Genomic DNA, 26,451 nt, shown 5'->3' on the forward strand with positions numbered 1-26,451 from the left:
GTCTTTGAAAGCTGCTAATTAGGATGTGGCTTCCAGCTGTTCTATAGAGTTAAATTTTGGGTTTACTTACAGAATATGAACCCTTTTTCAAAAAGATACCATCTGTCTTAAGATAAGTTCTCACTTTCTCCTCTCACCCACTTTAAAAAAAACTTATGGAAATTGATTATAATGGGATACTTACTTGATTCACATATGTTTCTGTTAACAAAGGTCCTTTGATAGAACCTGAATATAATTCACACTTCATATTTAAATTTTATAACGTTACAAATACACTGCTAGGCTGACTGCGTGGAAGAATTCTACTCTTAACCATATTCGGATACGTTCATCTTCTAAAGTGAATATCCTGGAGGAATGTATTCATTTGTCAATATGATCTGTCATATTTTCCCAGTCTTGGCTTTTCAGAAATGGTCAGACCATTTCTTCCACATTGAGAACAAGGTGTTTAGCAACTAGATGTTACTTTGTTAGGATTATATGCATTCATTTAACCTCATGATGTTGGTCTCCCCTCCTGCTTGTTTCTCTCTTCCACTGTAGAGATTTAACATTTCTGCTAAAATGCTATTACTTTAATCTCTTATAAACCTAACAGTTTCCTCCAGTTAGAAAGACTAGCACTTGAAAAACACATTGGTCAGCTTGTCCGAGGAAGTTTTCCCTGGTAAGCTGGGGAATTTAAGCCATTGATTTCCTCCAGAAACTGAGCTTTCTCTTAAGACTTAACCTGTAATGTAGACATAGGTGATGTCGGCATAAGTTATGTCATTCAGGCATCTGAATAAACCACCCCCAAACAACATAAATTACAGCGACATGGGAGCCGGTGTGGACAGCGCTACGGATGGCATTCTCCCATCAGCATAGAGCGTCTTCACCAGACGTGCAGCAGCGCCACTGTATGTGTAGGCAAGCCCTAAGACTCTAGCCATTCTGGTTTCAAAAACAGTCCTCCAGTGTGAGTAGATTTCCCTCCCTGATGGACTTCCCTCCCTGATGGACTTTGCTAACAAACTGCTGTAGTGATCTTTCTGCTGCCTATAGCTTTCTCCAACCAGCTGTAGGGTGAAGCTATGAAGTATCTAGCAGGCTTTACTGATGCTATTAAGAACTTTATGGTAAGGACAATTTTACTGCTCCCTGATCTTGATACAGCTACTGCTAGGGTGGGGGAAAGCTATGAACAGCAGGGGCTGCCACTGAAGTTGTAAGGGAAGTAGTAGATCCATTAGAAAGAGGCTGGGGAAGGATAAGATAGAGAACCTTCTTTGGAACATCTGTGAAAGGGGAGACCAAAGTTTTTTCCATTCAAGTAGCAACTTCAGACTTTTCAGACAGCAAATCAGTAGATGCTTTCAAAATTAAAAAAATCTAATAGGTGTCTACGGTTTCAGGCCGAGATAAAACTGAGTGCTAAATAGAACTTGCTTGAATAACTTCTGTTGTGCCTCTTCACTCCTGGATTTAATAGCTAATTCCTCTTGTGTGCAGGCACATGTTTTTTTTTGTTTTTGAAAAAGATCTTGCTTTCACCAAAATGTTGTTCTGGCCACATGTGAAGATCCTAGTAACTTAGATGTCTAGGTCAGATGTAGTAGCTCACCTACAAGGAATTATGTAATATTTTCTGTGAAACATTATTAGATGTGAACATTCTCCTGGAGCATTTGCAACCCAAATCCTGTAGCTTTGTGCTAATGCTAGGGAACTTGAGATTGAAACATTTTGTCTATAGCATAAAATAAAACATGATGAATGAGAAGTAAACATTAAAATAAATTTTAATACCAAGAGGCTAATCCAAACAAGGAGACATAGTTTGTTAAACTATGTTTAAGCAAGACCCATTGGTCTCGCATGACAAACTTCCTTTGTCTAATTTCAGGCCATTATTCCAATTTAAAGGTAGTGTATTGGTGGAAGTAACATGCATCTGCCTGTAGCTATCTGACCCTGTTACTACCTGAATGAATTTGGTTCCTTTACTATCCAACCCCATTGTATCACTAAAAGATGTATATGCACTAGCACATGCTGTAGTACTGTTGTCATCTTATTCCTCCACACTACTTAGCCTTCATGGCCCTACATTTTAGTGTCCCCCGAATGTCAGTTTTTTAAAAATAATAAAATACTTAAAAGATGAGGCACATCTCCACCCTCCAAAAACCCATTGTTTTCCTGACAATTAATGACATCCAGCAACACAGAATTGTGTAATCAAAATTTTATTCCATAATCTTTTGTCAAACATGCTACTAGTCATCAGTACAAAAACTGTACACAATACTGCTGTGCAGTAAAACCATAATATCTTATCCAAGAGAGATAGTGACATTTGAAGTGACTTACACAGTCATACCACTTGTTCCATCACATTTCTTGGTATAAACTCTGTAGTCTGTGTTCACATTTCCCTGCCACTACTCCCTGGTTACCTGTATCTTTATCTGATAGTTTTCAATAGGCATCTGGAGCTCCACAGGAAAAGCTGATGACTCATCTGTTTTATACTAGATAATCTTCCACCACCATTTAACTCAGTTTCCTTTGGAACACTCCTAAATGCCTCAGTCTGTTCGTGTGATCTTAGCTCTGTCCCCCATTTTTATTATTGGGCACTGTCCTGCAGTATTCACTCACCATGGATGGTGCTTCTTCCAGGGCTGAGGCTTCCCTTTGAGGTCCCTCAACCCATTGTCATCGTCCTCACTGTGTGGGCCCACTCTTGTTCCAGAGCTGCATCTTCCTCTTCATGATTTGGCCCTCCAGTCATGTCACTGTATGATTTCTTCTTCTGGGGTATTGTCTCACTGGTCCTGCTGTCCAGACAATGCCACACTCAGTGGCTGGTAGGAGAACCTGGGCCTGCACACTATTCTGGGTTACAGCAGAGAGACCCTGTGACATGCAGCCAAGGTCTGGTCAGTCCCCAGTCTTGCTGCTCGTTCTTTCTGGAGTGCTTCCTACTCTACTTCCCACAGGCTTTCTCCTCCACCCTTTTATCTCCCAAGGGCTTAACCACCAGTTTTGGGAGAATCTGCTCTCCTCCTTTTGCTGCCTGCCCTATTCTTAGCATGTTCAGCATTGGCTTCCCCTAGGCACCACAGGTCACATTGCCAGCTAAGTCTTTCCCATGATATTAGTAAATCTTCATGCTGCTGTTCTTCCCAAATTGCTGCTACAGTTATGCTGAGTAGAACAACCACGAAAGAAGCTAGTTTGAACTCATCACCAGACGTAAAACAGATTGAGGTTACTCTTTTCAATGTTGAGCTGTTTTTATTAAAAAAAATAAAATAAAGGTGACTTCGCCAATGCTCGGCACGGGATTCAAAATCATAACTGTGGTCTGTGTCTCAAATATACCCAGATATCAGGATAATCACTAAAGCTGTTCATGATGCCCTTGAGCTTGAATAGAATGTTTATACTTAACAGACTCATCATTTGGCAGATTCCTTTAAGCAGTTTACTCAGTTACAGTTTGCAGGCATCTGGGTATTGCATGGCTGGCTTCACCAGTTAAGTTGCATTCACAGATTTTATAGCATTCCAGTCAACAGCAAACCAACCACTGAGACTGTTACTCTCTCATGAGACTTGTGAGGAGACATCCTTACCTGAAGTCAATCCCTTTCTCAAAAAAGTAGTTCATTACTATTTACAATACGTGCAGATGCAAAAAGAGTATGTACCTCCAAACTCTAGACATCTCCATTGCTTAACTCCTGCTAAGTGTATTGCTGCAAACCAAAGACTTATTTTTCTAATGTTTTTCGTGTGCTTTTTGTTAACATTAGTTAACTGCTTATATTTTGATATATACACCTGAAACTACAATAAAAATATTATTTTTGATATTTCTGTCTGCAAACTCTCTCAACCCCATTCTCTGGCTAATTTCAATATGGTAATTGATCGTTTCTGACTTGGCTTAGTTTTTTTTCTTAATTTAGAGCATTGACAGTGGCATGCTAGAGAAGCTGTAATAAATTTTAAAATATCTTCAAAATGTACCATATAGATTTGCAAAAATAGGATAAAGTGTTAACTTTTATGTGAAGTTAATCTTATCTGGGCAAATAGTGATACTGAAGTCAAGTGAGAGTTGCAGAATCAGGCCCATACTAATTAAATACTATTGCAAAATATTTTTCTGTAAAACAAACAATCTTTTGGGGAAAGGGGCCACCTTTGAGTGTGGTGCCTACTAAAACTGGCCTGTGGGTCTGCTAGCTGCTGCTGCAGGGTAAATAATAAATATCAGCATCATCACATTTCTCACCTTTTTTCCTTAAACACTAAAGGTTTTAAAACTGCACATTTTCGCATCAGATATAATTTGGCCAATATATAACTAGTGCTTGATTTGTTAGCAAAGCGTTACATTTAACACCCACTCACATTCATATTTTAATTAATTAAATATCCTTTTTCTCATAATTCAGTAGACCCTTAGGGGGTCTAAATCATCATTTGTGTAAAGGGTTGTGAATGAATAAGACAACCCAGAATAGTTACCTGGGTCATGTAAATGAGTTGGGAATTAAATTTGCTTGTTGATACAGTTAATTGCCAGATTAATGCTGTTATGAAGCCTTTGCTCCAGTCCCAGCTGGAGTAGTCGAGTTCAGGCAGGAAAATACCCATGCTTTAAGCCAATAGGGCTTGTTACAACGTCTGGCAGTTTGGATCAATGGCAGTGCTATAAGGGTTATGAAGTGTGGTGTCTAAAGTAGTGCCTTTCTCCCAAAATATAACTCATACAGTATTGCATTCCAGACAACTTATATTGATTGCTTAAGTTCAGGCACCCAGATTTGTGGCAGGCTGTATTAGCAACACTGGTGTTTCAACAGGTGTTTGTTGGATGACTTGGAAGTAGGAACTCTTCTATATGTTGCCACCTTGCTTTGCTTCATAGGCACTACCAGGTGTTCTCTAGCGACAGTAACATATGTGCCTTTTAGCCCCAGGTATTGGTCCCTTAGATGATGCTGATCTAGCATAACATTTGTTCTGTCACTGAAAAATGCTTTCTGGGGGTCTGACCGTAGCGGTGTGGGCATACTATACAACGCTGTCCTTGCTCACCTGTGGATGGACCAGTAGTAATCTAGTTCATTTACATTAGCACCATTGATTATTACTGAACACTTCAGTCTCTGAAGGCCTTTTTTTGTCAAAACATATTGTCAATATTAGAGGCATGTTGCATTAACAGAGAACTACCTGCATCAGCACCTTTAAGTAGTAATTGCACTAGAATAAGTTGTATTGATACTTTTTTGAGAGAATAAGGGCATCATAGTTTCACTTGAAGACTGTCTTTTCTCATACTTCGAACACTCGTGTAACATCAAGGAATAAATGTGGGCTTGCTTTTATTGCAGTGTATTAAGGTAGATTGCAAGTATTTGATCATCATGGAGAGAGAGACTTGGAGTAACAGCAAGTGTCCTCTTATCTGGTCTAGGCTATACCAAAAAAAGAAAAAAAACATTCTGATGCTCCCATTTATTTGACTTCTGATGAGGACACTTTCAGAAATCTGGCTTTCAAGAAGAATGCCTTTGAGTGCCATAATGTCTGAAGACTTTCAGGTGGGGATGGAGGGGGAGGGTATCTCTTCTCCCTCCCACCCCCCAATGCTTCTGGTTAATTTTTCCTACACAAGGCAAGCAAATGAATTTTAGAAACACCCTTTGAAGAGTCTAGAGACTGACAGCTAAATTAAATAGGCCTTTGCTGGACACCTGTAGCGTCAAGCACACTATGCTCATGAGGCAAGTGTTCATGTTTATCCGGATACAGGTGCAGGAGAAGTTCAAGGATTGAAGGTAGAACATGGAGAAGTCCCGTGAAGGCCAACAAAGCATTCAATTAGATGACTGATTGTTTGTTTGTTTTTTGTTTTGTTTTAAAGAAGCAAATTGTGATGCCAAAAGGACAAGTGCAGAAGTCACTGTATAATAATACGGCTTTTAGTTACATTTCATTCTTCATTTATCATTTTCTTATGTGAACTATCAGATTGTTGGAACATACATGAATATAGCTGCTACTGAAGTGATACAAATTGCCCGAGTTTAAAAAAAAAAAAAAAAAAGATTCTAAACCAGTCTAGATTAGACGCGTGTTTCGAAGATCTGAGGATTCCATGGAGTCGAATGGATCTTTCTGTTGTGAAGTCACTCCCCACCTAAAGAAGACTAGCTTCTTAAAACATGCCTTTTGATTTTAATTTTTTCTTTGCCACTTGTACCTTGCTAATTTCATGGTATTGCACTCCAAATATAAAGCAGCAATGCTAAACATGGCAAAAGGATGCCTTTTTAATTCAAATCTGAATTGATCTAAAAATGCATTTATACAAACTAGTTTGGGCATTTACCTGTATCTTACTCGTATAACTAATGAGAGAGAACAGTCAATGTGTGCCCTGTTTGGTCAGGAATTTTGCAAGTTTTGAAGTACTGTTTAGAACTTGCCTCTTAGAAGATGTAAAAAAAAAAAAAAAGTTGTTGATCTTCAAGAGACAAACATGCTTATTACATCAGAAGTGGATGTGGGGCTGTTTGTGCTAAGGAGTGATGAACTTTAATTGTCTAGCTATATGGTCCATTCACTGGAAGAAAGGGTATGGTGAAAAATTGAAGAGCAAATCATTAATATGTCAAATACACTAAGTAGCAAAAAGCCTTCACTGGGGAAGTTCAGTGATCTTAATTGCCCATGTCATCCCAGTTGCATCTGGTCATGGATTCCAGCAGCAACCCAGTTGCACCAATTCTGATCAGAATGTGCACTTTTTTATCTTTTCTAAAAAGTTACTCACAGGCTGATTCTTGGGATTAAGTTTTTCAGTGTCTTTTATTCTTGGAATTATTTGAAGTGCACAATATCTGGCTTACTCATCTAGAAAGGATAAGTGGGCTCCAATGGAGTTCTCAGTCACCTTATCCACTCTTACCTCCTTCCCCCCCCCCCAAAAAAAAACCCCCAAACAAACAATGCAAAACAAAACATACACAATGCTAGATTTGTAACAGTGGTCTCTGAGAGGGGGAGATTCATTGCCAGGTCTTAATTCTAAAGTTTAGCACCTAGAGTTGGTTGCTCACTACAATTAATGCTACTTCACCGTTATCAGAATTATTACATAACATTTTTTTAAAATTTAAGAATTGAGTCTGAAGAACAATGAGTAAATTCTAAAGGGGAGAGATCAGAATTGAAAAAGTATCATCTTGTTAGGTGGGTCTTGACGACTGTGCGCTATTAAATGATTACATACCAACTTCATTTCATTACCCTTCAGTTTCATCTCAAAACATAACGTTCTTTGGGAATTATACCATGGTGAGTGATTCAGCTGAGCTGTAGTATTATGCAGAACAGTTAATTGAACCCTACTTCTCCCACATCATGATGCCTATGAAGTCAAGTCTTACAATAGGAGTTGCTCTGAACTGTAGTTATTAGCGTATCCTGTCTTTTTAGGTAAAAAACAGGAAACTGATGAACTAAGTGGTGATGCTTCAGTGGAAGATGATTCCTTTGTCAAGGTAATTAAATTTATTTGAGAACTTATATACTGAACTGTTCCAGTCAGGTAAATGAAGCAAAGTTTTAGCTGAAAAGCTCCATTTGACACAAGTTAACTTAGATGGAGATCTAAATCCTTGTTCATGCTGTGTTTACCCTACTACAAGATATTTGATCATCTCTTATTACACACGCATTCAATTATATGGCTTGATTTATCTTGATGCATTCTGCGTTTGAGCATACTGTGTGCTTCAAAATAAATGGGAACTCTAGGAATGACAACAGTAAACAATGTTGAAAATGTAGCTATTTGATATCCTTTCCTTCTACTGGAAGGAAATGCTGCGAGTTATACCTTATGTTCTTCTGATTGAAAGGAAAGTGAGTTGGAAGTTCAAGATGCAAGCGATCAAGATGGAAATGATGAACTGAAGGACTTTGAAGAAGCTGGTGAAAATGAAGAAGAGAACTTACATTCTAAAGAACTGCCTCCTTCAGAAAAGAAGAAATATTCTGATTCAAAACAGGGAAAGACAACAGAAGATGCAGAGAAGGATTTTGAAAGCCAGGTACCTTGCCACGCTTATTAAAATCTGTATGAACTTTCATCGGAAAAACACATTTCTGTTTAGTCTGTCAAACTCTTCGGGAAGCTAAAGGTTGTCTCTTTCAGTCTGTTATTCAGCTCACTAAAAGAGGTAGTACTTACTTCAAACTTCCCTGCTCCTCTTAATCTGTTTTAGGAGTACAGAGCTGAATCTTCTGACTCTAGATGCTTTTTAAATATCATTATTACTAGCTTGTTTAGCAAGCCCCTTATCTATGTTTTCAACTTAGGAAAATGATCTTCAGGAGACAGAAGATGATACATTTCCAACTGTCCATGTAAGTTCCAAACAGTCTTGTTAAACTTATGATTAGGAAATTGAAGCAAAGCCTGGCTTAAAGTGACCTTCTTTCTCAGTTAAGTTATTAGGCTTGAACCTTTGAGCTTCTGATGGTATAATATAGATGTTCGCAAATGACTGCAATGCAAGATTTGCTCACTGTATTATGGATGGGCCTGGACTTTGAGAGATCCTCTCAAAGCGACTATACTTTTCTTGTGGGTGCGTTATACACACATTTAGCTAAGCGACCTGAAAATACTTTGAGGTACCTCTTTAGTGAAACTTGAGAGCTAATATGTAGCATTTCTAACACAAGGTATACAAAAACCTCCTCTTTCATTTCAGAACTTCATTTCCGAAGTTAAAATTTTAAAAATGCCCTGGAGATGAAGGTTCAGATACCTTTTTTTTTTTTTTTTAAATTAATTTTTAAAGGTAAAATTCTTCCAGTTCTGAAATTCATACAGAGTTCCAGACACTTCTGATGAAGACATCCAGAATGTGTGAAATATATAGTGGAAACAGATCATCTTCCCCTTCTCAGTTAACCTTTGTAACCCAAAAAAGTAAACATTTGTTAAACAGAATATGTATCAGACATTTGTTTGTATATTATTCAAACCAGGGGCTCTCTCACTTCCAAGGCTAACACTAATTAATTGCCTTTGATGAAACAGTGCGACGATAACTCTAGAACACACATCAAGTAACACCTTGACTACAGTAGAAGTTGGTAACGTTGCCACCAGTTGTAAATTCCCTTTAATGGAAAAAAGAACAGTTCCCTTTCTATAAAAGTTCCCAAGTGGAAAACAAAGATATTACTGAATGCTGTGGTATGAATTCTAACTGGGTGCAAAAGATGGTATAAACAATTTGTACCATCAACTTCTAATTAAACTCTTTAGTTTTTGGAAACAGTTCCTTAATTCAAAAATTTGGATTACTGTGGATTTGAAATTCATAACTGTTGTGGTTAAACTCTTGTAGCAAACAGATACTTAAACTTGATTTCCCCCTGTCTTGCAGAATGGTGAAGAGGAAGAAAATGAAAAAGGTACGTTTTGAAGTTTAGTAGAGTTGAGGGGTTTAAAAAACACCTTAAACTGGTAGATTAAAAGTGAAACTTGCTTTATATTTAGTCTAACATTAGGTTTGTCTCTAGTATTAAATATTGACTGTCTCTGCCTTAAGCTCACTAAGATCCATGTACTCAGTGGATTTATTTTTCTCTTAAAAGTGGATGATAGTACAAATCAGTTACTGTGGTGGATGTATGCTTATTATTAATTAAACAAAAACAAACCAAATATGCAAGCACTTCTGTTTCTATGGTGCAGTAAATGTTGATGCACAAATTGAAGACTTTCACTGCAGTAACTGGTAGATGGGTAACTGAATGAGACAGTACATTAATATACTGAACTTAGAAAACTCTACCAATTGTGGACCATCATCTACTTGACTTTTCACATACTGTCATCCACGTGCTGCCAAGTTGTGCTTAGGATGGTAAAGGAAGCTTTCAGAAACGTGGAGGAGTCTCAACAGTGGCTTTTTTTAAAAGCCATTCTACTTACACTACAGAAGCAATGTGACACATCTGACCAACCAGAGACTTTCTGGAGAGAAGACAAAGGATTCTACATATTGTGGACTAGAAAAGACATGGAGCACTTTCACTTTAAACAAGATGGACAGTATTGAAGTTACAGAATAAGCCTACAGACTCACTGTTTACGAGGGACCCTATCGCTGAAGCATTTGTTTTCTGTGAATGCAAGAATATTGTTGGAGATGCTACTTATGGGACTGAGAATGAATACTGAAAATCTGCAAAGTGGATGAAGACTGAAAACCAGTTTTCTACGAACTTTGAAGTTCACACTTCGGTTTCTGCAGCAGACTTGTTCAGCTATCTTGACTGCCAAACAACCATTCAGAAAGGAGGATCAAGACAGAACCGTGAAACTGTATTGAAGACTGACTTAGACTCTCCCAACTGTAACTCTTAAGGATTTTAGAAGGTTAAAAGTCTTACAACAAGGAAGTTTTTCAAACATTGATTAAATCAAACTGCAGGCATCTGAAGAAAGCCTTTCTTTATGGCATATTGACACCTAAAGTGAAAAATGGATACTGGCTGTGAAAAACTGGTATCTGCAGCATGGAACCATTTTCTGACTCCTACTGTTTGTTGGTATTTGTTTTTTAGAAAATGTATTTTGCCATGGCGAATAAGTGATCCTGGGTGAAGGATTTATTTACATGTTAATACACCTTGTTTTTTTCCCCCAACCTCCATCAGTGCTAATAACTGGCTTTGTATTTTCTAGGTCCTATTCTAGCTTATGCATATGAAATTGTTTAAACTTCTTGTTTTGCCATATTTATTCCTGTTAAATCCTCTTAGATAAAGCAGGTTCTGGTGATGGTATACAAGAAGTATCTAAACCTCTGCCTTCAGAAGAAAGCCTAGCTGAGGCTGATCATTCGGCTCATGAAGAGATGGAAGCTAACACATCTATGAAAGAAGCTGAGGATGATAACATATCGGTTACAATCCAGGCTGAAGATGCCATCACTCTGGATTTTGATGGTGATGACCTCCTAGAAACAGGTAAAAATGTGAAAATTACAGATTCTGAAGCAAGTAAGGCAAAAGATGGGCAGGATACCATTGCACAGAGCCTGGAGAAGGAAAGCAAGGATTATGAGATGACTGAGAACCATAAAGATGGTAAGAAGGAAGACTGCGTGAAGGGTGATCCTGTCAAGAAGGAAGCCAGAGAAGGTTCAAAGAAAGCAGAATCTGGAGACAAAGAAAAGGACACTTTGAAGAAAGGTCCCTCGTCTACTGGGGCCTCTGGTCAAGCAAAGAGGTTTGTCTTTCTATGTCCGTTCTTTACGATACTGAGTACCAGCATTCAGTAAGATCACTCTACATTAAGGGGGTAGCAGCAAGCACCTTATAATTAATATCTTATGCTCCTGCCTATAGATTTTTTTTTTTGACCGCCATAAGTTACTTTTTAAAAATTCAAGATCTTCGTATAGACACTATGTCCTACTGATTGCATTGTCGAATTGTCAGCAATTTTTTTTTTCAAATTGACAAGTTTAAGTATCCTTGTGGTGATGGTAATGAACAGCTGTCAGTTCTAAGAACACAAAATGAAGTCAAGTCCCCGTCCTGAAATCTGGAGAAGATTGCCATATATCCACTGAATAGAATTGTCAGAAAATCTAGATCTTCAGGCATCTTGGGGAAATCAGTGCAAGAATCCATAAGGGAATCATTTTGTACAAATATAACCCAGTCCACGGCCCTTTTTGAAATGTTAACTTGGTGTTAGTAGTTGTGTATAAAATGTGATGTCTAAAATTCTGTATTTTCAATTTTCTTCTGATGATTTGCTTCTCCAGCTCTGCTAAGGAATCCAAAGAAAGCAAAACATCAAAGGACGATAAAGGTAACTTACCTCCTACCGTAACACTTAGTTTTATATTGCTATATCTTGTGATTTCAACATAGAATACTGTAACATTGTATCCATAGTAATTGGATAGCCACCTTTTACTTTACGCGATACTTGGGAATCAATCTAGGAAGTGACCAAAAGCTGAATTACTGAAGAACATCTGTTAACCTGTTACATCTTTCTTGCCGTGAACTAAAATGGTTTGGAGAATTGGTTCAATTTTTGACTGAAGTCAATAGTGGTAGGAGTACACTAGGCCTTAGTTTTCCTGTGGTTTTTTAATACTTCAAGCTCCTTTCAAGTAAGTTAGCGCTAATCAAATAAGTGAAAACACATCAGTGTACTTCAGATCAATCATGAGCAGAAGGACAGCTCCATTTCTGGTTCTTGTGGCTTTATTTTGAAAAATAAGTATTTTAGATATAGAACCTAAAGTTAGTCACAGCTGTGTCCATTGATGTATAATACTCTAATCTTTTCTTCTAAAATTCATGTACCGTAGAACCTCAGCGTTATAACCTCAGGAATACAGGTTGGTTGTAACTGAAATGTTTGTAATGCTGAACAAAACGTTACGGTTATTTGGAAAGTTCACAACTGAACATTGATTTAATACAGCATTAAAACTTGACTGAAGAGAACTGTTTTTAACCATCTTAATTTAAATGAAACAAGCATAAAAACTTTCCTTATCAAATATTTTTAAACTTTCCCTGTATTTTTTTTTTTAGTAGTTGACATTTAACACAGTACTGTAGTGCATTTGCTTTTTTGTTTTGTCTGATTGCGAACTTCTGGTTCCAAGTGAAGTGTGTGGTCGACCACTCAGTTTGTAACTCTAAGGTTCTACTGTATATAGAAATTGTCTTGGCATTGCATTGTTACCCTTTTTAAAAAATGAAAGCTGTCAACTGAGTAGCTGTACCAGCAGCAATGCCACTTACAGGCATTTTTTTACTATATAGTTAGCAGTCTTAACTCCTTTTAGCTGTTGGTCTGTCAGGGAAATTCCATTTGCTTTTACTGTATCTGATGTTACAACAAGAATTACATAGATAGTAGTTGGTGAGCATAGTAAGGTAACTGCTCTCCAAGTCTAAAAGGCCATAAACACTGGGAAGAATCACAGTGAGGGTCCATAGCAAAGTCCTTAAATTGTCATGCATAGAATTCTTGTCCTCATCACAAAACATTTTATTTGGAACTAAACAGAATGCTATCCAGCAAATGGAATTTGCCTCCTGAAAAACACTTCACATATTGAATGTGAAATTGTAACTCCCCCCATAGTATTGTAGATACATGTTCATTATGTTTTTTGTATGTTTAACTTCAAATAACATTTTAATAACTACGATACAGCAACTCCATTTTGTTACAACTAAAGCATCAGATGACAACTAAAAGATTCTCACAGAGGTATCTTAAAACATGTGGACGCTTACAGTTTGCTGGATTTGCAGTGCACTGTAAAAAAAAAAAAAAAAAAAAAGTCTACGCATTAGGTATTCATAAAATTCCCCATCTAAGATTTTTAAATATAGTACACTTAAGCATTACAGTCAATTACTTGTTCAAATTTTTCCCTTTTGTTGTTACTTAGGCTCAGTACAGAATAAGTAGTCTTTTTTCCAGATGACATAGAAAAAGATTAGGGACCCTCAGATAGCATGGTGGCAAGTCAGTTTTTAGAATAAATAGTTTACAGGGTTGGAAGTTCCAATTTTGGTACTGTTGGCATTGCCTGTATGTATGTCTAGGATCCTGTTTTAATAATAAATGCATTTGAATACAAACAATTGCAAGGTAATATATCTAGGTATGACCTGCAGTCTTTGTTCCTTGAAAAACAGTGATTCTGAAAAAGATTTAGCGGCCATAGTGGATAAACAACTGTACACAAGCTCCCAGTGTGATGCTGTGGCAAAAATGGCTAATGTGATCTTTAGATGTATAAATGGGAGTAGTGAGTAGGTAGGGGATCTTGCCTCTCACTAAGGCATCGGTGACTACTGGAATACTGCATCCAGGTTTACTGTCAACATTTTAAAAGATGTTGAAAAATTGGAGAGGGGTCCAAAAAAGAGCCACAAAAATTATATGAAGTTTGTGAGAGAATGTTTTACAGTGAAAGACACAGAGCTCAGTTGTCTTTTTTTAATAAGCTAAAGGATTGAGGTGACTTTGCAGTGCTGTATAAGTATCTTCATGAAAAGACAATATCAGGCACTAAAGGAGTCATTAGTCTAGCAGAGAAGTGCATAACAAGAACCTAGTGGCTGGAAATTAAACCCAGACAAAGTTAAATTAGAAATAAGGTGCATATTTTTAACAGGGTGATTAGCCACTAGACCAAACTACCAAGGGAAGTGATGGGTTCTTGATCTGTCTTCAGAAGAACACTGGATGCCTTTCTGGAAAATATCTTTTAGTCACAGTAGTTATTAGGCTAAATACAGGGGTAACTGGATGGATGAAATTCTATGGTATGTATTATATAGGAGGTCAGACTGTATATGAACTAATGGTACCTTTTCTCAAAATATGAATTGAAGTAATAATGACTTTAATTTAATGATCATGGTAACATTAGACAACATCTTAGTAACTTCAAGTTTTCTTTGTGAAACTTGTTCCAGGAAGTGCAAGCAGTGTTAGTGGTAGCAGTGGAAGTTCAACTAGAAACTTATGGGTTAGTGGACTCTCTTCCAACACGAAAGCTGCTGATTTGAAAAATCTCTTTGGCAAATATGGAAAGGTATTTCTTTGTGTTCAGTATTTTGATTGAAAGAACTAAACTGACAAATGTGATGTTTTAACATGAGCTGATCTAAGACCATATCTGACTGACCAATAGAAAACCTAAATTGCATAACGGTAACATCAGGAGCTCCCATCAAAATAAGTGTGTGTCTGTGCAGGAGTATCTTAGCAGTGAAGGATGAGGGTTTTGTTGGAGTAGCTTCTGTGACAGATGAGGGGATTGAGTTACTACCTACATACCAACTGAGTTCTCATTTCTCCTTCTCAAAACCTGCAAGAGTCAGTCTCTGTCCGATATATATGCCATAGTCTGGAGTGGTCAAATGGAAAGGTTTTGTAGCACAGCCTAAAATGACGTCCTCATGTTGGGGATTAAGGAGGAGTTGGACTGCAGAAGTCATCACTTTCTCGTAGCCAGAGTCTAATTCTTTTTGATCCAAAAGTCTTTGTTTCCTCTGAATAGTAATTAGAATAGCACAAAAGGTTGTGGCCTTTTTTTGGTCTGAGTGGCTTATGTCTATTTAAAACTTGTTCCCAGTTGACTTCAAAGCTAAATGAAGAAACCTCTCAGATTGAAATAAGGATCCACGCAATCTTTTGCATCTTAAAATAACACCTCAATATAAATATACAGCTCTATTAGACACTTGCTAACCTCATTTTACAGTTTTGGGTTGGGGAGACCTGCAAAAGTCATGACAGTGGTCTAGGTATTAACTGTTAATTTGACTTAACTTTCCATGTTTGTAACAAAACTTTTTAAAATCCATAAAACTGTTTATACAGTTTTGTTTCCTAGGCATGATATGTAGACTTGACACCAGGACTTCATGGATTCTGCCGACATGCAGTTTGCCACAGAAGCTAAATCTTCATTTTAATATTTTTATGGTCTTAGTTGCATCTGTTTAATCTTCAGAAGCTCAGGAGTATACAGTGCATCTCAGTGGGTTATTAGAACCAGAAGCCTGTATTTATAAATTACATATGAACACTATTCCACTGCTGGTTATTCTAATAAACACCTAACTGATGTTGACATCCTTAACTGTTCCTATTCAAGTGATGAAACCTCCAGCTCTGCCCTTTTCTCCTTCTACAGTGCAGACTTGCATTACTGTAAAATAAATCTATGATCTATCAAAAACTGAATTTAAGAACAGTGTAAACAGAAGTATATCAAAAGGGGCTACAGTACTGCATGTTTAAACGTTCGTTTATTGAAGCTGCGGTACAAATTCCAGTCTGCTGCCTGAATGCTGCAGAAACTAGAAATGACGCCCCAGCATTTATGTACTTTGTTGCAAGTTTGACCTAACTGGGAGCTAGAGGTGACACCTTGCTCAGTGTTTTCCTCTCAGCAAGAAGCATCCTGGCACACACTACTGAAATTACTTGACAGTCTGATATCGACTCTTGAAAGAGGTTCCCTCCTGCATATGTATATGTGGAGTGGATTGCTGCATGGAAGCTTGACTGCCAGTATAAGTTGTTGGTTTCTCCTTTGTCTAGCCAACAAACTTAAACAGTGTGGTAAAGTTACAATAAAATGTTACTTTAGTGGATGAGTACTAATTTTATTCTTGTATTTCATATACGCTGAGACTTTTTAGACTTGTGTTAGATCTACTTTTGAGCAGATACACAACTTGTCATTACTAAGCCGAGAGTTGGGGTAACATATTCAAGACTTCTGAAAATTTTACCCTTAGTGAGAATTTTCGCTAAGAATAGAGATTCTTTTCCTGTCTCTACCAGCTACATTCAAAATGTTAAGCTTTATTCTTCAAATATATTTTTTTAGGTCCTTAGTGCAAAAGTGGTCACAAATGCACGAAGCCCTGGAGCAAAGTGTTACGGCATTGTAACCATGTCTTCCAGTACAGAGGTGGCTAGATGTATTGCACATCTCCATCGCACAGAGCTGCATGGACAACAAATTTCTGTTGAGAAAGTAAGTTTAGTGCATACTCCTTACATAAGGATTCTTTGTGTATGTGCTCGCATTCTATTAAATTTACCTTTCTAAAAAATGTAGGTGAAAGGTGATCCTTCCAAGAAAGAGCTGAAGAAAGAAATTGATGAGAAATCTGGTTCTGGTAGAAACATGGGGGATAAGAAGACTGCATCAATTGATAAAACTAGCAAGTAAGAGCTTGCTTTACATTTTTTGGTTTGATGAACTGTGTAAACAAAATGATGTGTACGGAAACTATATAATCAAACCTTTCTTACTATCTTTGTCCTTTTTAAACAAGAACTCAGTCAGCCAAAAAAGAAGAAAAGAAATCTGACAAATCGGAGAAAAAAGAAAGTAAAGAAGCTAAGAAAACTGAAGGTAAAGATGAGAAGAGTGATAATGGATCAAGTGGCCCTAATCAAGAATCCACTAAAAAAACTGAAGAAAAGAAGCGAATAAGTATGCAATATAGCTTTTTTTCCTATTGCCTCTGTTTTCATCTTTTCATTTGCTTTTACGGCAGCAGATAATACCCAAATGCCACTGCATATAAACCCTAAAACCTTGTTTCCTTAAAACCTTCAGTAAGAGGGCTGTCATCACTAAGTTAGAAAGTCATTCCAGTGCTGTCTTACAGACTACTAGATTTTTGTATGATTGTTTATTACACAGATATGTACTGACATACCTGTCCTATCATAGTCATCTTAATTTTTAATATTCATATCTTCCATTTCAGCAAGTAAACTTTCCAGAGCAGGCAGTTGACCATCTTAGAATGTTGTTTTCATTTGTAACTGTAGTGTTAAATCAACCACTTTAATTCATACTTTTTTTTAAACCTATTTTTCTTAGGTGGAAAAAGTCCAGGTCAGATGGTAGTTCTAGACCAAACGAAAGGAGATCAGGGTCACACTAGGACAGTGAGAAGGGGAAGGTTTGATAAAGTAAGTATCTCTCTAACCTTGACACACAGTCCTTGTCTGTCTCACATTACTTTCTAACCACCTATCTCCACTTAATAAGCCAAGTAACTATCTGCAGATAGTTGTTAGTTTCAGAATAGTCTAAGGTGTCAATAGTGTTGTCCATGCTAACTAGTTCTTGAAGTTGTGATATTGTAAACTAGCATAGTATCCAGAAATCCCCCTAGTCCCATGTGACTTTTGAAATAACTGGAATTTCTGTCTGCAGCCACTGGTGCTAAGGAACAAAGAGCGTTTCATTCAAGATAAAATGAAGTTCAGGGAGTACAGAGGTAGAAAGGATATCTTGCCTTTTGAGAAAATGAAGGAACAAAGAATGCGGGAGCACATGGTTCGATTGGAACGAATACGTCGAGCAGTTGAGCTCCGAAGGTAGTGATCAAAAAATTTGTTTCAGTTCAGACTACTTTAAGACTTAATTGGGTAAAATTGTTATTAGAAATCCGATTATAGGGCATTTCATCAAGCGTTTTCCATGCTCAGATTTCAAATTGGTATGAAAATACTTCTGTCAAATATCTGAAGCCCAAATTTGGTGCAAAAAGTCAGAAATTAGTGTCCGTAGAGTAGAATAACTGGGATATGTATTTCATAACTCTGTGTTATGTCAGTTCTTACATGTGATCAGTCTATTTTTGTAAAGCCTTGACATCTTTAGTCCAATTAACTGTAATAGGTGTGACTAGAAATGCTAATTCAGTAAGTACACATTAATGACAAGGAGGCATGATATATGATTGGTATTTTTGCCGCCAGTAGGCCAATCTGTCTGTCTTTGAAGGTGGATAGATACTCTGCTTTGTTCTGCTCCCTCTATGTGGGTCAAGCTCGGCAAAGGGAGCAGAAGCAACCCATGAGTTACCTGTTGGCATTCCTATGGTGTGGGGATTTCCAGCAGGTGTAGCGCTGATATAGCAGGCTGCTACATCTCCCTCTCTGCAGCCTAGTGCGGTGGGGGAGGGGGAGGAGGAGAAGGGAAGGAGTGGGGCCTTGCTGCACACTTGTGGCCTAGCTATAGCCAGCTATTGTCAGAATTGGGAGAGCAGTAATTAGCTCCCTGATGATGATTCTCTAGTTCTGCTGGAACTGCCACAAGCTGTGTACAGCTAAGAATCTAACTCCCACCTTTTATATCCTTGCTGTGCTGTCAGCCTGGCAGAGTCAAAATGCAGACGGTAGCAGCAGAGAGGTGCCAATTAAAAAAAAAACAAACAACTAACACCTACTCCCCATTCTATCAACTTTGAATCTGCGTGCACCTCAGATGACCTCTTAAATTAATGGACTTTGTAGCATGCCGTTCAGATTACCCACTTTGAGCTGTTTGGGACGAAGGAGGAAGTGAATTCCAAAAAAAAGGGCCCTGCCAGCAGCCGTGTCTTTCAGTTTGAACGCTCGCTGACTACAGCTGTGGCAGTATTGCACAGTAGAAACCAGTCTCAAATAAACAACCACTATAAGCCATAGTTTTTAAACTTAATGTTGTAGACGAAGAGAACTTGCTGAGAGAGAGCGTCGTGAGAGAGAACGCATTCGTATCATACGTGAACGTGAGGAACGTGAGCGCTTGCAGAGGGAAAGAGAACGATTGGAGATTGAACGTCAAAAACTAGAGAGGGAAAGAATGGAACGAGAGCGTTTGGAAAGAGAACGGATTCGTATTGAACAGGTACAGGCCTGTATGCACAAAGTGCAGTATTACATCGTTACAATATTGTACTTAATCCTTTCCATTTTATTTGCTGTGATTCTCTTAAGTAGAAAATATAACTTGTAAACAGTGAGCTTTCCCTCTGGCTGTTCAGTAGCTTATACGGAGAGTTGTCTAGATCTCAGTGGAAGTCCACAACCAAGAGACTTAAGTTAGATTTATGTGGCCAACAGAATCCTTTAATCTGCAAATATTTCTTCTATAACTATGAATTGACTGCAAATAGAAAATGAGAATGCCTTTCAGGGCATATTGGTACTAGAAATGTTAAAACTTTCTAGTGACAAGTGACATTGGTATGCCAGTGAGATGGCATACCAAAGGTCCTATCACTCTGCTTTTTCATATCGTGAGTTATGTCTAATAGATCCCAATAGTCTAAAACTACTTCTTTTGTATTGCAAGTTTCTCCAATACTAGTACAGAAATTGAATTTGATCTGATTGTGAGTGGGGAATTAATTCTGTATTTGTAGCAACTGTTGCATATTTGCCTCTAGTACAAAGCTAATAAGTTCATTATATAGTAATCCTCCCTTACTTTTTTGGTAGGAGCGTCGCAAAGAAGCAGAGCGTATTGCTCGTGAAAGGGAGGAGCTTCGTCGACAGCAGCAGCAGCTTCGTTATGAACAGGAGAAAAGGAACTCTTTGAAACGTCCACGTGATGTAGATCACAGGTAGTGTATTTTCCAAGTTGCTAATCTGTTGCTCCTGGCACCAAACAACCTCTGTTTATCATTAAGTGGGCCCATGCAGAGAACACTTATTTGGTCAGGATTCAACACTTGCCACCGTAACCGAGTATCCAGTGCTGCTGACCTACTTGCTAAGGACTGATACAGTGGTTCTCATACTGGGCCATGACCCTGTTTTAATGGGTTTGCCAGGGCTGGAGTTACACTTGCTGGGGCCCAAGGTTAAAGCTTGAGCCCCGCAGCCCAGGGCTGAAGCTCAAGCCTCAGTTGTGGGGCTCAGGTTACAGACCTCCTACTTGGGGCTGAAGCCCTTGGGCTTCCCCCCCCCCCCTCCTGGAGCAGTGGGGCTTGGCTTTGGCTCTCCCACCTGGGGTGGCGGCGGGGCTTGGGCTGGCTCAGGCGTCAGTCTCCACTCCTGGGGTTGTGTAGCAATTTTTGTTGTCAGGAGGGGGTGGCAGTGTAATGAAGTTTGAGAATCCCTGGACTAATATGCCTAAATCAATGTAACGTAACTGTGGAGAGACACAATTTTGTACTAGGAAGAAAACATCTTCTGATAGAGCCCTCATGGCCCGACAAGAGCATAACGTACACGTGTGTGCATGCTATTTTACTGTCCAGCTACCACTTCTTGGTGTTAAAACTTCAGATCCTGTGAACTGGATGGTTCAGTGAATCAGTAATGTAATACAGAGCCCCTTGGCTTCTAGATATCTGTATCAGTTTCTTCCCAGTTGAGTGGTTAGTGACAAAAATTGCCAGCTGGCAGATGTTTGACCCATGTGACTTGAACAGGTGGCGTTTCACTCGACTACTTGTCAGATAAGAATGGAACTAAAATTCTTACAGCACCATTGTAAGTATTTTCAACTGTGCGTAAGGAATCGCCTAAAATCACTCACTCATTGAGGTGGTCATGATTTTCCCATGGGTCAAAATGCTGCTGCTATCAATGGTGCACATACTTCATGGGAAATAGGACTTCAGTTTTCAAGGCCGTTAATTGCACGTTAATGAACACATGGCTTTTCTTTAGGGAGCCTGCAAATAGACTAAATCTGATCTGTTCATAGTTCTGTGATTTTAATGTCTCCAATGACCAGGCTAACTCGGACATTCTGCATACTGTTCTTCTCCACATGTCAATGTATTTTAGCTCTTGTAATTTTGTCTGAAAGACAGTACTTACCTTTAGTTATTCTGATGTTCACTGGTCAAAGATTCTACCCTGTGCAGAAATCAGACAGTGGGCCCTTACTAGTAGTCTCGGATGTTTGTACGGATAGTATTTTAGAACCAAGAATATTTGTCCACTTCAGGCAGTCTGAGGTAAAATGGAAACTATCATGTGTTCTAGATTTTTTTTTTCTTAACATGACCATTAGAAAGCAGTGAACTAAGTAGTACATTTATCAAATTCACTGATGAAAAATTGGAACAAATTATCAGTTCTAAGCATGGTTACAGGCGTTGGCGACTTCTTGAAGATTAAATAACGGACGGACTCACTTTGAAGAAAACTTTTATTCTCTCTTCTGCACTACAGTAAAAAGACCAGAATTCAAATACTGTAGCTTGCTGTAAAATATTCATTAAAAATGTCTGTTTTTTAAAGGCGAGATGATCCCTACTGGAATGAGAATAAAAAGATGTCCTTGGATACAGATGCACGCTTTAGTCATGGTTCTGATTACAGTCGCCAGCAGAATAGGTTTAATGACTTTGACCACAGAGAGAGGGGGCGATACCCAGAGGGTTCGTCAGTGCCATCATCCTCTTTTGAAAGGTATGATTGTGGACAATAGTTACTAAGATTTTTACTTTTAAGAGGTACTGGAGACCTGCTTGAGACTCAGAAGTGTTTGAGATTTCTACCCTTGGGTCCCTAAGACAGATACTGGGGGAAATAGCCTTTAATAAGGCTTGATGTTTGGGTTCAGCATTTCAAAACAAAACACTGAAAAGTGTCTCTAGTATTCATAGGAGGCTAACAGAGCTATATTTTCATGGCAGTCTAGATAGCATATTGATGTAATATGTGGCTAAATGGCAACATTTGCCCAAACAGATTTTTTCAAACTTTTTGATAAAATTCATGGATTAATTTTATACTTTTTCTGTTGGATCTCTGGTTTATCCAGTCCATTTCATAATCCTGGAAAGGAGTTTCTGTAACAATGTTCTGATTGTCAGAATTAAGTGTTCTGAAACCTGCTGTGAGTTGAACCTTGTAATAGTTACAGTAAGTGTAGGTGTTCACTTTTTGGTAATTTCATGTGCATAGCTACTAAATTGACTGAACTTGGTAAGGAAGCAACTGGTGTTCTAGCTGAAGTTAGTGGACTGGGCAAATAATGTATCCTGCCCTCTAATTTGTACAGGCGAGAACGCTTTGTAAATCAAAGTGAAGGAAAAAAGACGCGCCCAACAGCGCGAAGAGAGGAGCCTGGGTTTGAGAGGTACCCTAAGAATTTCAGTGAGTCCAGAAGAAATGAACCCCCACAACCAAGAAACGAACTTCGAGATACTGACAGACGAGAAGTGCGAGGAGACAGAGATGAGAGAAGAACAGTGATAATTCATGATAGGCCAGAAATATCACATGGTCGTCATCCAAGAGAGACTGGTTCAAATCCACCTAGACAAACTAACTGGAAGAACGAGGGAGGCATAAGCACAGACAAACGGGATGCCAGGTAATAGTCTGCTGGATATTAGACAAAGCTAGTTATTTGCTAGTGATTCCAGCACAACCAATTTATAGCATCATTGGTAACTGTAGAATTTGCCTAAATAAACAAAAGAGATCATCAGAATGGCAGTTTAAAACTTGCATTCTGTTCATGTTTGCCATAACTTGACCGTACAGGGAATCCTTGGACTTACGATGCCCGACTTATGTTGAACACCATTTATGACGCTTTTCAATTCACTGCCTGTTTTGCCCTTAGGATGCTCAGTTTGCACAAAGTTCATTTGAAATCCCTTCCTGGTTGCAATATACTCGTGTGGAGCTAAAAAGGGTTGCTTCTAATTGGCTTTGAGGCAGCAGCATAGTTTGTTGCTGGGTAGGGTTGGCGCGTGTGTGTTTTTGGCAGAGCCCAGGGCCAGGAGCCAGTCAGAAAGCTTGAACAGTGATTGGCTAAGGCTCACCACGTGTGCTGTTCTCCCTGGTTTTCTGAGCTTGTGTTGTCAGCATTCTGAGTAGCAAATGTGAGTGTTTGTTTGAATACTGTTTAAAAAAAATAGTGTACAGTAAATACATTCATGTTGTAACATTAGTCATCTGTAATTCACTTAGTACAAAACTCTGGGTTATTGTGGTGAAAACAGCGTATCAAGCCTTGGTTCAGGAACCAATCCCCCTTTTATACCATTGATTCCTATGGGGAAAGCGGTTTCAACTTAGGGTTTCAACTTACAGTGCAAATCTGAGGAACGAATTGTGTCGTAAGTCCAAAGACTCCTTGTATTGCTTATTGTTCCTGCTTTCTGCTGTGCTCTTCTTGGGCATGCATAGTAGCAGGGTGGTAAGTAGCTCTTTGAGAGAATGTAGGGTGCATCCTATTTTTATTTGCAATTTTTTAGATGAGTTAACTATTCAGACACAGTTCACATATATAAATTGCTTCATAGGAAGTTACTTGTAAGTCACTAAACCTAAAATATACAGAAAATTGGACTCTGTCTAGCTTACACACAGAGTTGTTACTAGCTACTGCCACGTGCCAGTAAAAGAAAAATTTGATTAGGTAATTCTCTTACAGAGGAGAGAGACCAGAGAGATCAGGAAGAGAGGTGTCTGGACATGTGAGAAGTGCTGCTCCCGGTAGCCGTAGCAGCACTTCTGGTTATGGAAGCAGGGAGGGAGAACGGGGAGTCATAGGAGAAAGAGGAAGCGGAGGACAAGTAAGTTTCTTTACTGCTCTATAACTGTTTAATGTTTTCTGAAACTGTTGGCGAATGAGCTAACCCCGTACCCATAGTATTTATACTGCTGTGCCGTGCTAAAGGATAATGTGTTTTGTTTTTTTCATTAAATATCCAAAAAGTGAGTCACCATTACTTCTCTTGGTGATCTAATGTGGTTCAGGTGAATCAGAAGGATGGATGTAGCTACTGTTTAAACCACTGATATTACATCAGCTGGTGGGAGAGTAGCTCACTGGAATACAATGCAGCCTTCTCCCTAGGAGCTGGGCATTCTGTCTCAGATAATTATGTACCCGACTTTCTGAAGTGTTCGGTAACAACAAAAATCCCAAGAACAACTAGAGTTCTAATCTTGCCCTTGCTGGCACTGTAGTCTGTAGTAACAACTGTGCTAGTGTGACATTGGCTTACCAAGAAACTCTAAGACTCAATTTCTTCTCTGATACCTATAGATAACATTAACTACCCTTCAAAAAAGGGAAGTATAGCTATTGATGTTCTCCAGGTGGGGAAACTGATACAAGAGGTGAAGTTACTGGTCCACTATCACAAAACAGATCAGTGTCAGAGCTGGGTATAGCATCCAGGTTTCGTGATTCCCAGACCATGGAACCAGGCCACCTTCCCGAAATTAAAGCTGCACAGAAACACTTTCACAGAGGAGCTCCCATATTAGCATTGTAAAAAAATGTTACTTTGAAGCAAGAGGATCAGACTCAGAAATGCCAGTTCTAATTGTTGAATTCGTAAAGTGATTTTTACCTTTAAACACTGAGTTATAATAGAATTTACCTATTTCTCAAATATATTGGAGAGAATCCAAAGTTATTGCATAAAATGTGTATTTCCTTCAAGTAACTCAATACATTGCAGTTTAAGCCATGTGACCTTTCAGACTTGAAGTGAATAACTGTATATTTTGCTAGCATTATAATGAAGATAGACATGTTGTTGAACGCCATAGTCGTGAAACTGGACCAAGAAAAGAATGGCATGGACCTAGTTCTCAAGGAAGTGGGTACCATGATGCAAGGAGAATGGGAGATGGCCGTGGAGGAGGTGGCATGATGTCTCCACATACAAGGTACAAAAAACGCTCCTTTCCCCTGGTTCCCCATTGTTGAGCTCTCAAAGCTCTTCATTGCGACCATAATCCTTCTGGATGAGAACCAATCAACGCCACTTAATCGGGTGAAGGGGTCGCTGCTGCACAACATGAAACTCATCTTTCCATTGAGCTGAGCTTAGTCATGACTCTCTGGATCATTTACATAACAGCGCAGAGTATTCCTGCACTGCTACTAGCAGTTATTCGATAGCAGCGCTGTTCAGCTGCATCAGTGTATTCTGCTGTAAAGTGTGTAACTTCCTCTTCCTCTCTGTCAGGAAAGCTTTCATTATGTTGTAGAACCTCAGGAGGAGAGGCTTGGTACAATTCTGTTCCACAGTTGAGTTACATAAGTATTTAATACTGTTCACACACACATTTGACAGACTCATAAAACTTCCACTCAGAATATCCTGTAACACTTTTTTTTAAACCTTTGTTTCCAGTAACTCTTCACCAATTAATAGAGTTGTACAGATCACAGGCAGTTCCATGCAGAGGGGAAGTGGCTCAGGATTTAAGCCGTTTAAGAGTGGACCTCCACGAAGATTCTAGGATCCACAGCTGCTCGGTTTCAAGATAACTTATTGAAATCTCTTCTAAACTTTACCTGATTAGATACAAACAGGAAGTCTTGTCCGGAAATCCTGTTTGGTTTTTTTTTAATTTTAACATGATTACTTTTTTCCTCTCAATTTTGGAGGCATTTTTAATAGTTGCGTTGTAATTTTGGATAGTTTTTGTGTATCTTTGATAAGCATTTTCCCTGCGGCACTAGAGCTCTGCAAAACAAATTGGAACCAAAATATTTGTTACACTGTATAAATATAAAGGAATAGTTTGCAGCTGTGTGCTAGTAGTTTAATTTACCAGCATTAGCACTGTAGTGTCACGCTTTAAAGTTAGCTACTTAGAACAGAACATACACAACAGTATCCTACATTTTGAAGGTTGTTCAGGCTATAAAACCTGCTTTCTAATTTGTAGAGAATAAGGTTGTTTTCTTGCATTTCTGGGTATTATGTAACCTATTTTTGCATAAGGTACTGTTACATTGAGTGCATCTGTGTATTCTTGCAAATGTATTCTTTTGAAATAAACCTTCATATTCTGTATAGTTCCTAGTAAGCTTCTGGAACTTTCAGTCTGTTGGGGCAAAAAAGAATAAAACTGACACATTTTGAACACAAGCTCTGTGTTCCTGTATGGCATACAACAGACACCATAGGGGGACAGCATGGATTTGATTGCTGAAACTCTACAAACCATCACCTTGTAATCAAAAAGGACAGCTTGTTCAAGTCACTGACCACAGTTTCTATAGTGCTACCAGTAGAACTCCATTCATATCTGGAGGAAAA

At 38.6% G+C, this 26,451-nt stretch overlaps 1 protein-coding gene across 1 annotated transcript in view; it reads left to right on the forward strand.

Moving 5' to 3' along the window:
• Nucleotides 1-26,207, forward strand: part of SLTM (SAFB like transcription modulator) — a 28,438-nt gene extending 2,231 nt beyond the window's left edge. The window contains exons 3-21 of the mRNA XM_032783608.2: nucleotides 7,516-7,580; nucleotides 7,941-8,132; nucleotides 8,401-8,448; nucleotides 9,483-9,510; nucleotides 10,867-11,335; nucleotides 11,880-11,926; nucleotides 14,575-14,693; nucleotides 16,503-16,652; nucleotides 16,737-16,846; nucleotides 16,957-17,117; nucleotides 17,514-17,605; nucleotides 17,853-18,016; nucleotides 19,133-19,313; nucleotides 19,907-20,031; nucleotides 21,665-21,835; nucleotides 22,431-22,745; nucleotides 23,817-23,958; nucleotides 24,909-25,066; nucleotides 25,537-26,207. Coding sequence (XP_032639499.1) covers nucleotides 7,516-7,580; nucleotides 7,941-8,132; nucleotides 8,401-8,448; nucleotides 9,483-9,510; nucleotides 10,867-11,335; nucleotides 11,880-11,926; nucleotides 14,575-14,693; nucleotides 16,503-16,652; nucleotides 16,737-16,846; nucleotides 16,957-17,117; nucleotides 17,514-17,605; nucleotides 17,853-18,016; nucleotides 19,133-19,313; nucleotides 19,907-20,031; nucleotides 21,665-21,835; nucleotides 22,431-22,745; nucleotides 23,817-23,958; nucleotides 24,909-25,066; nucleotides 25,537-25,645 — 2,846 coding nt within the window. The 3' untranslated portion in view covers nucleotides 25,646-26,207. The remainder of the gene's footprint in view (nucleotides 1-7,515; nucleotides 7,581-7,940; nucleotides 8,133-8,400; nucleotides 8,449-9,482; nucleotides 9,511-10,866; nucleotides 11,336-11,879; nucleotides 11,927-14,574; nucleotides 14,694-16,502; nucleotides 16,653-16,736; nucleotides 16,847-16,956; nucleotides 17,118-17,513; nucleotides 17,606-17,852; nucleotides 18,017-19,132; nucleotides 19,314-19,906; nucleotides 20,032-21,664; nucleotides 21,836-22,430; nucleotides 22,746-23,816; nucleotides 23,959-24,908; nucleotides 25,067-25,536) is intronic.
• Nucleotides 26,208-26,451: the final 244 nt, after the last annotated feature.

This window comes from Chelonoidis abingdonii, chromosome 9 (assembly GCF_003597395.2).
Source record: "Chelonoidis abingdonii isolate Lonesome George chromosome 9, CheloAbing_2.0, whole genome shotgun sequence".
NCBI classification, from domain to species: domain Eukaryota; kingdom Metazoa; phylum Chordata; order Testudines; family Testudinidae; genus Chelonoidis; species Chelonoidis abingdonii.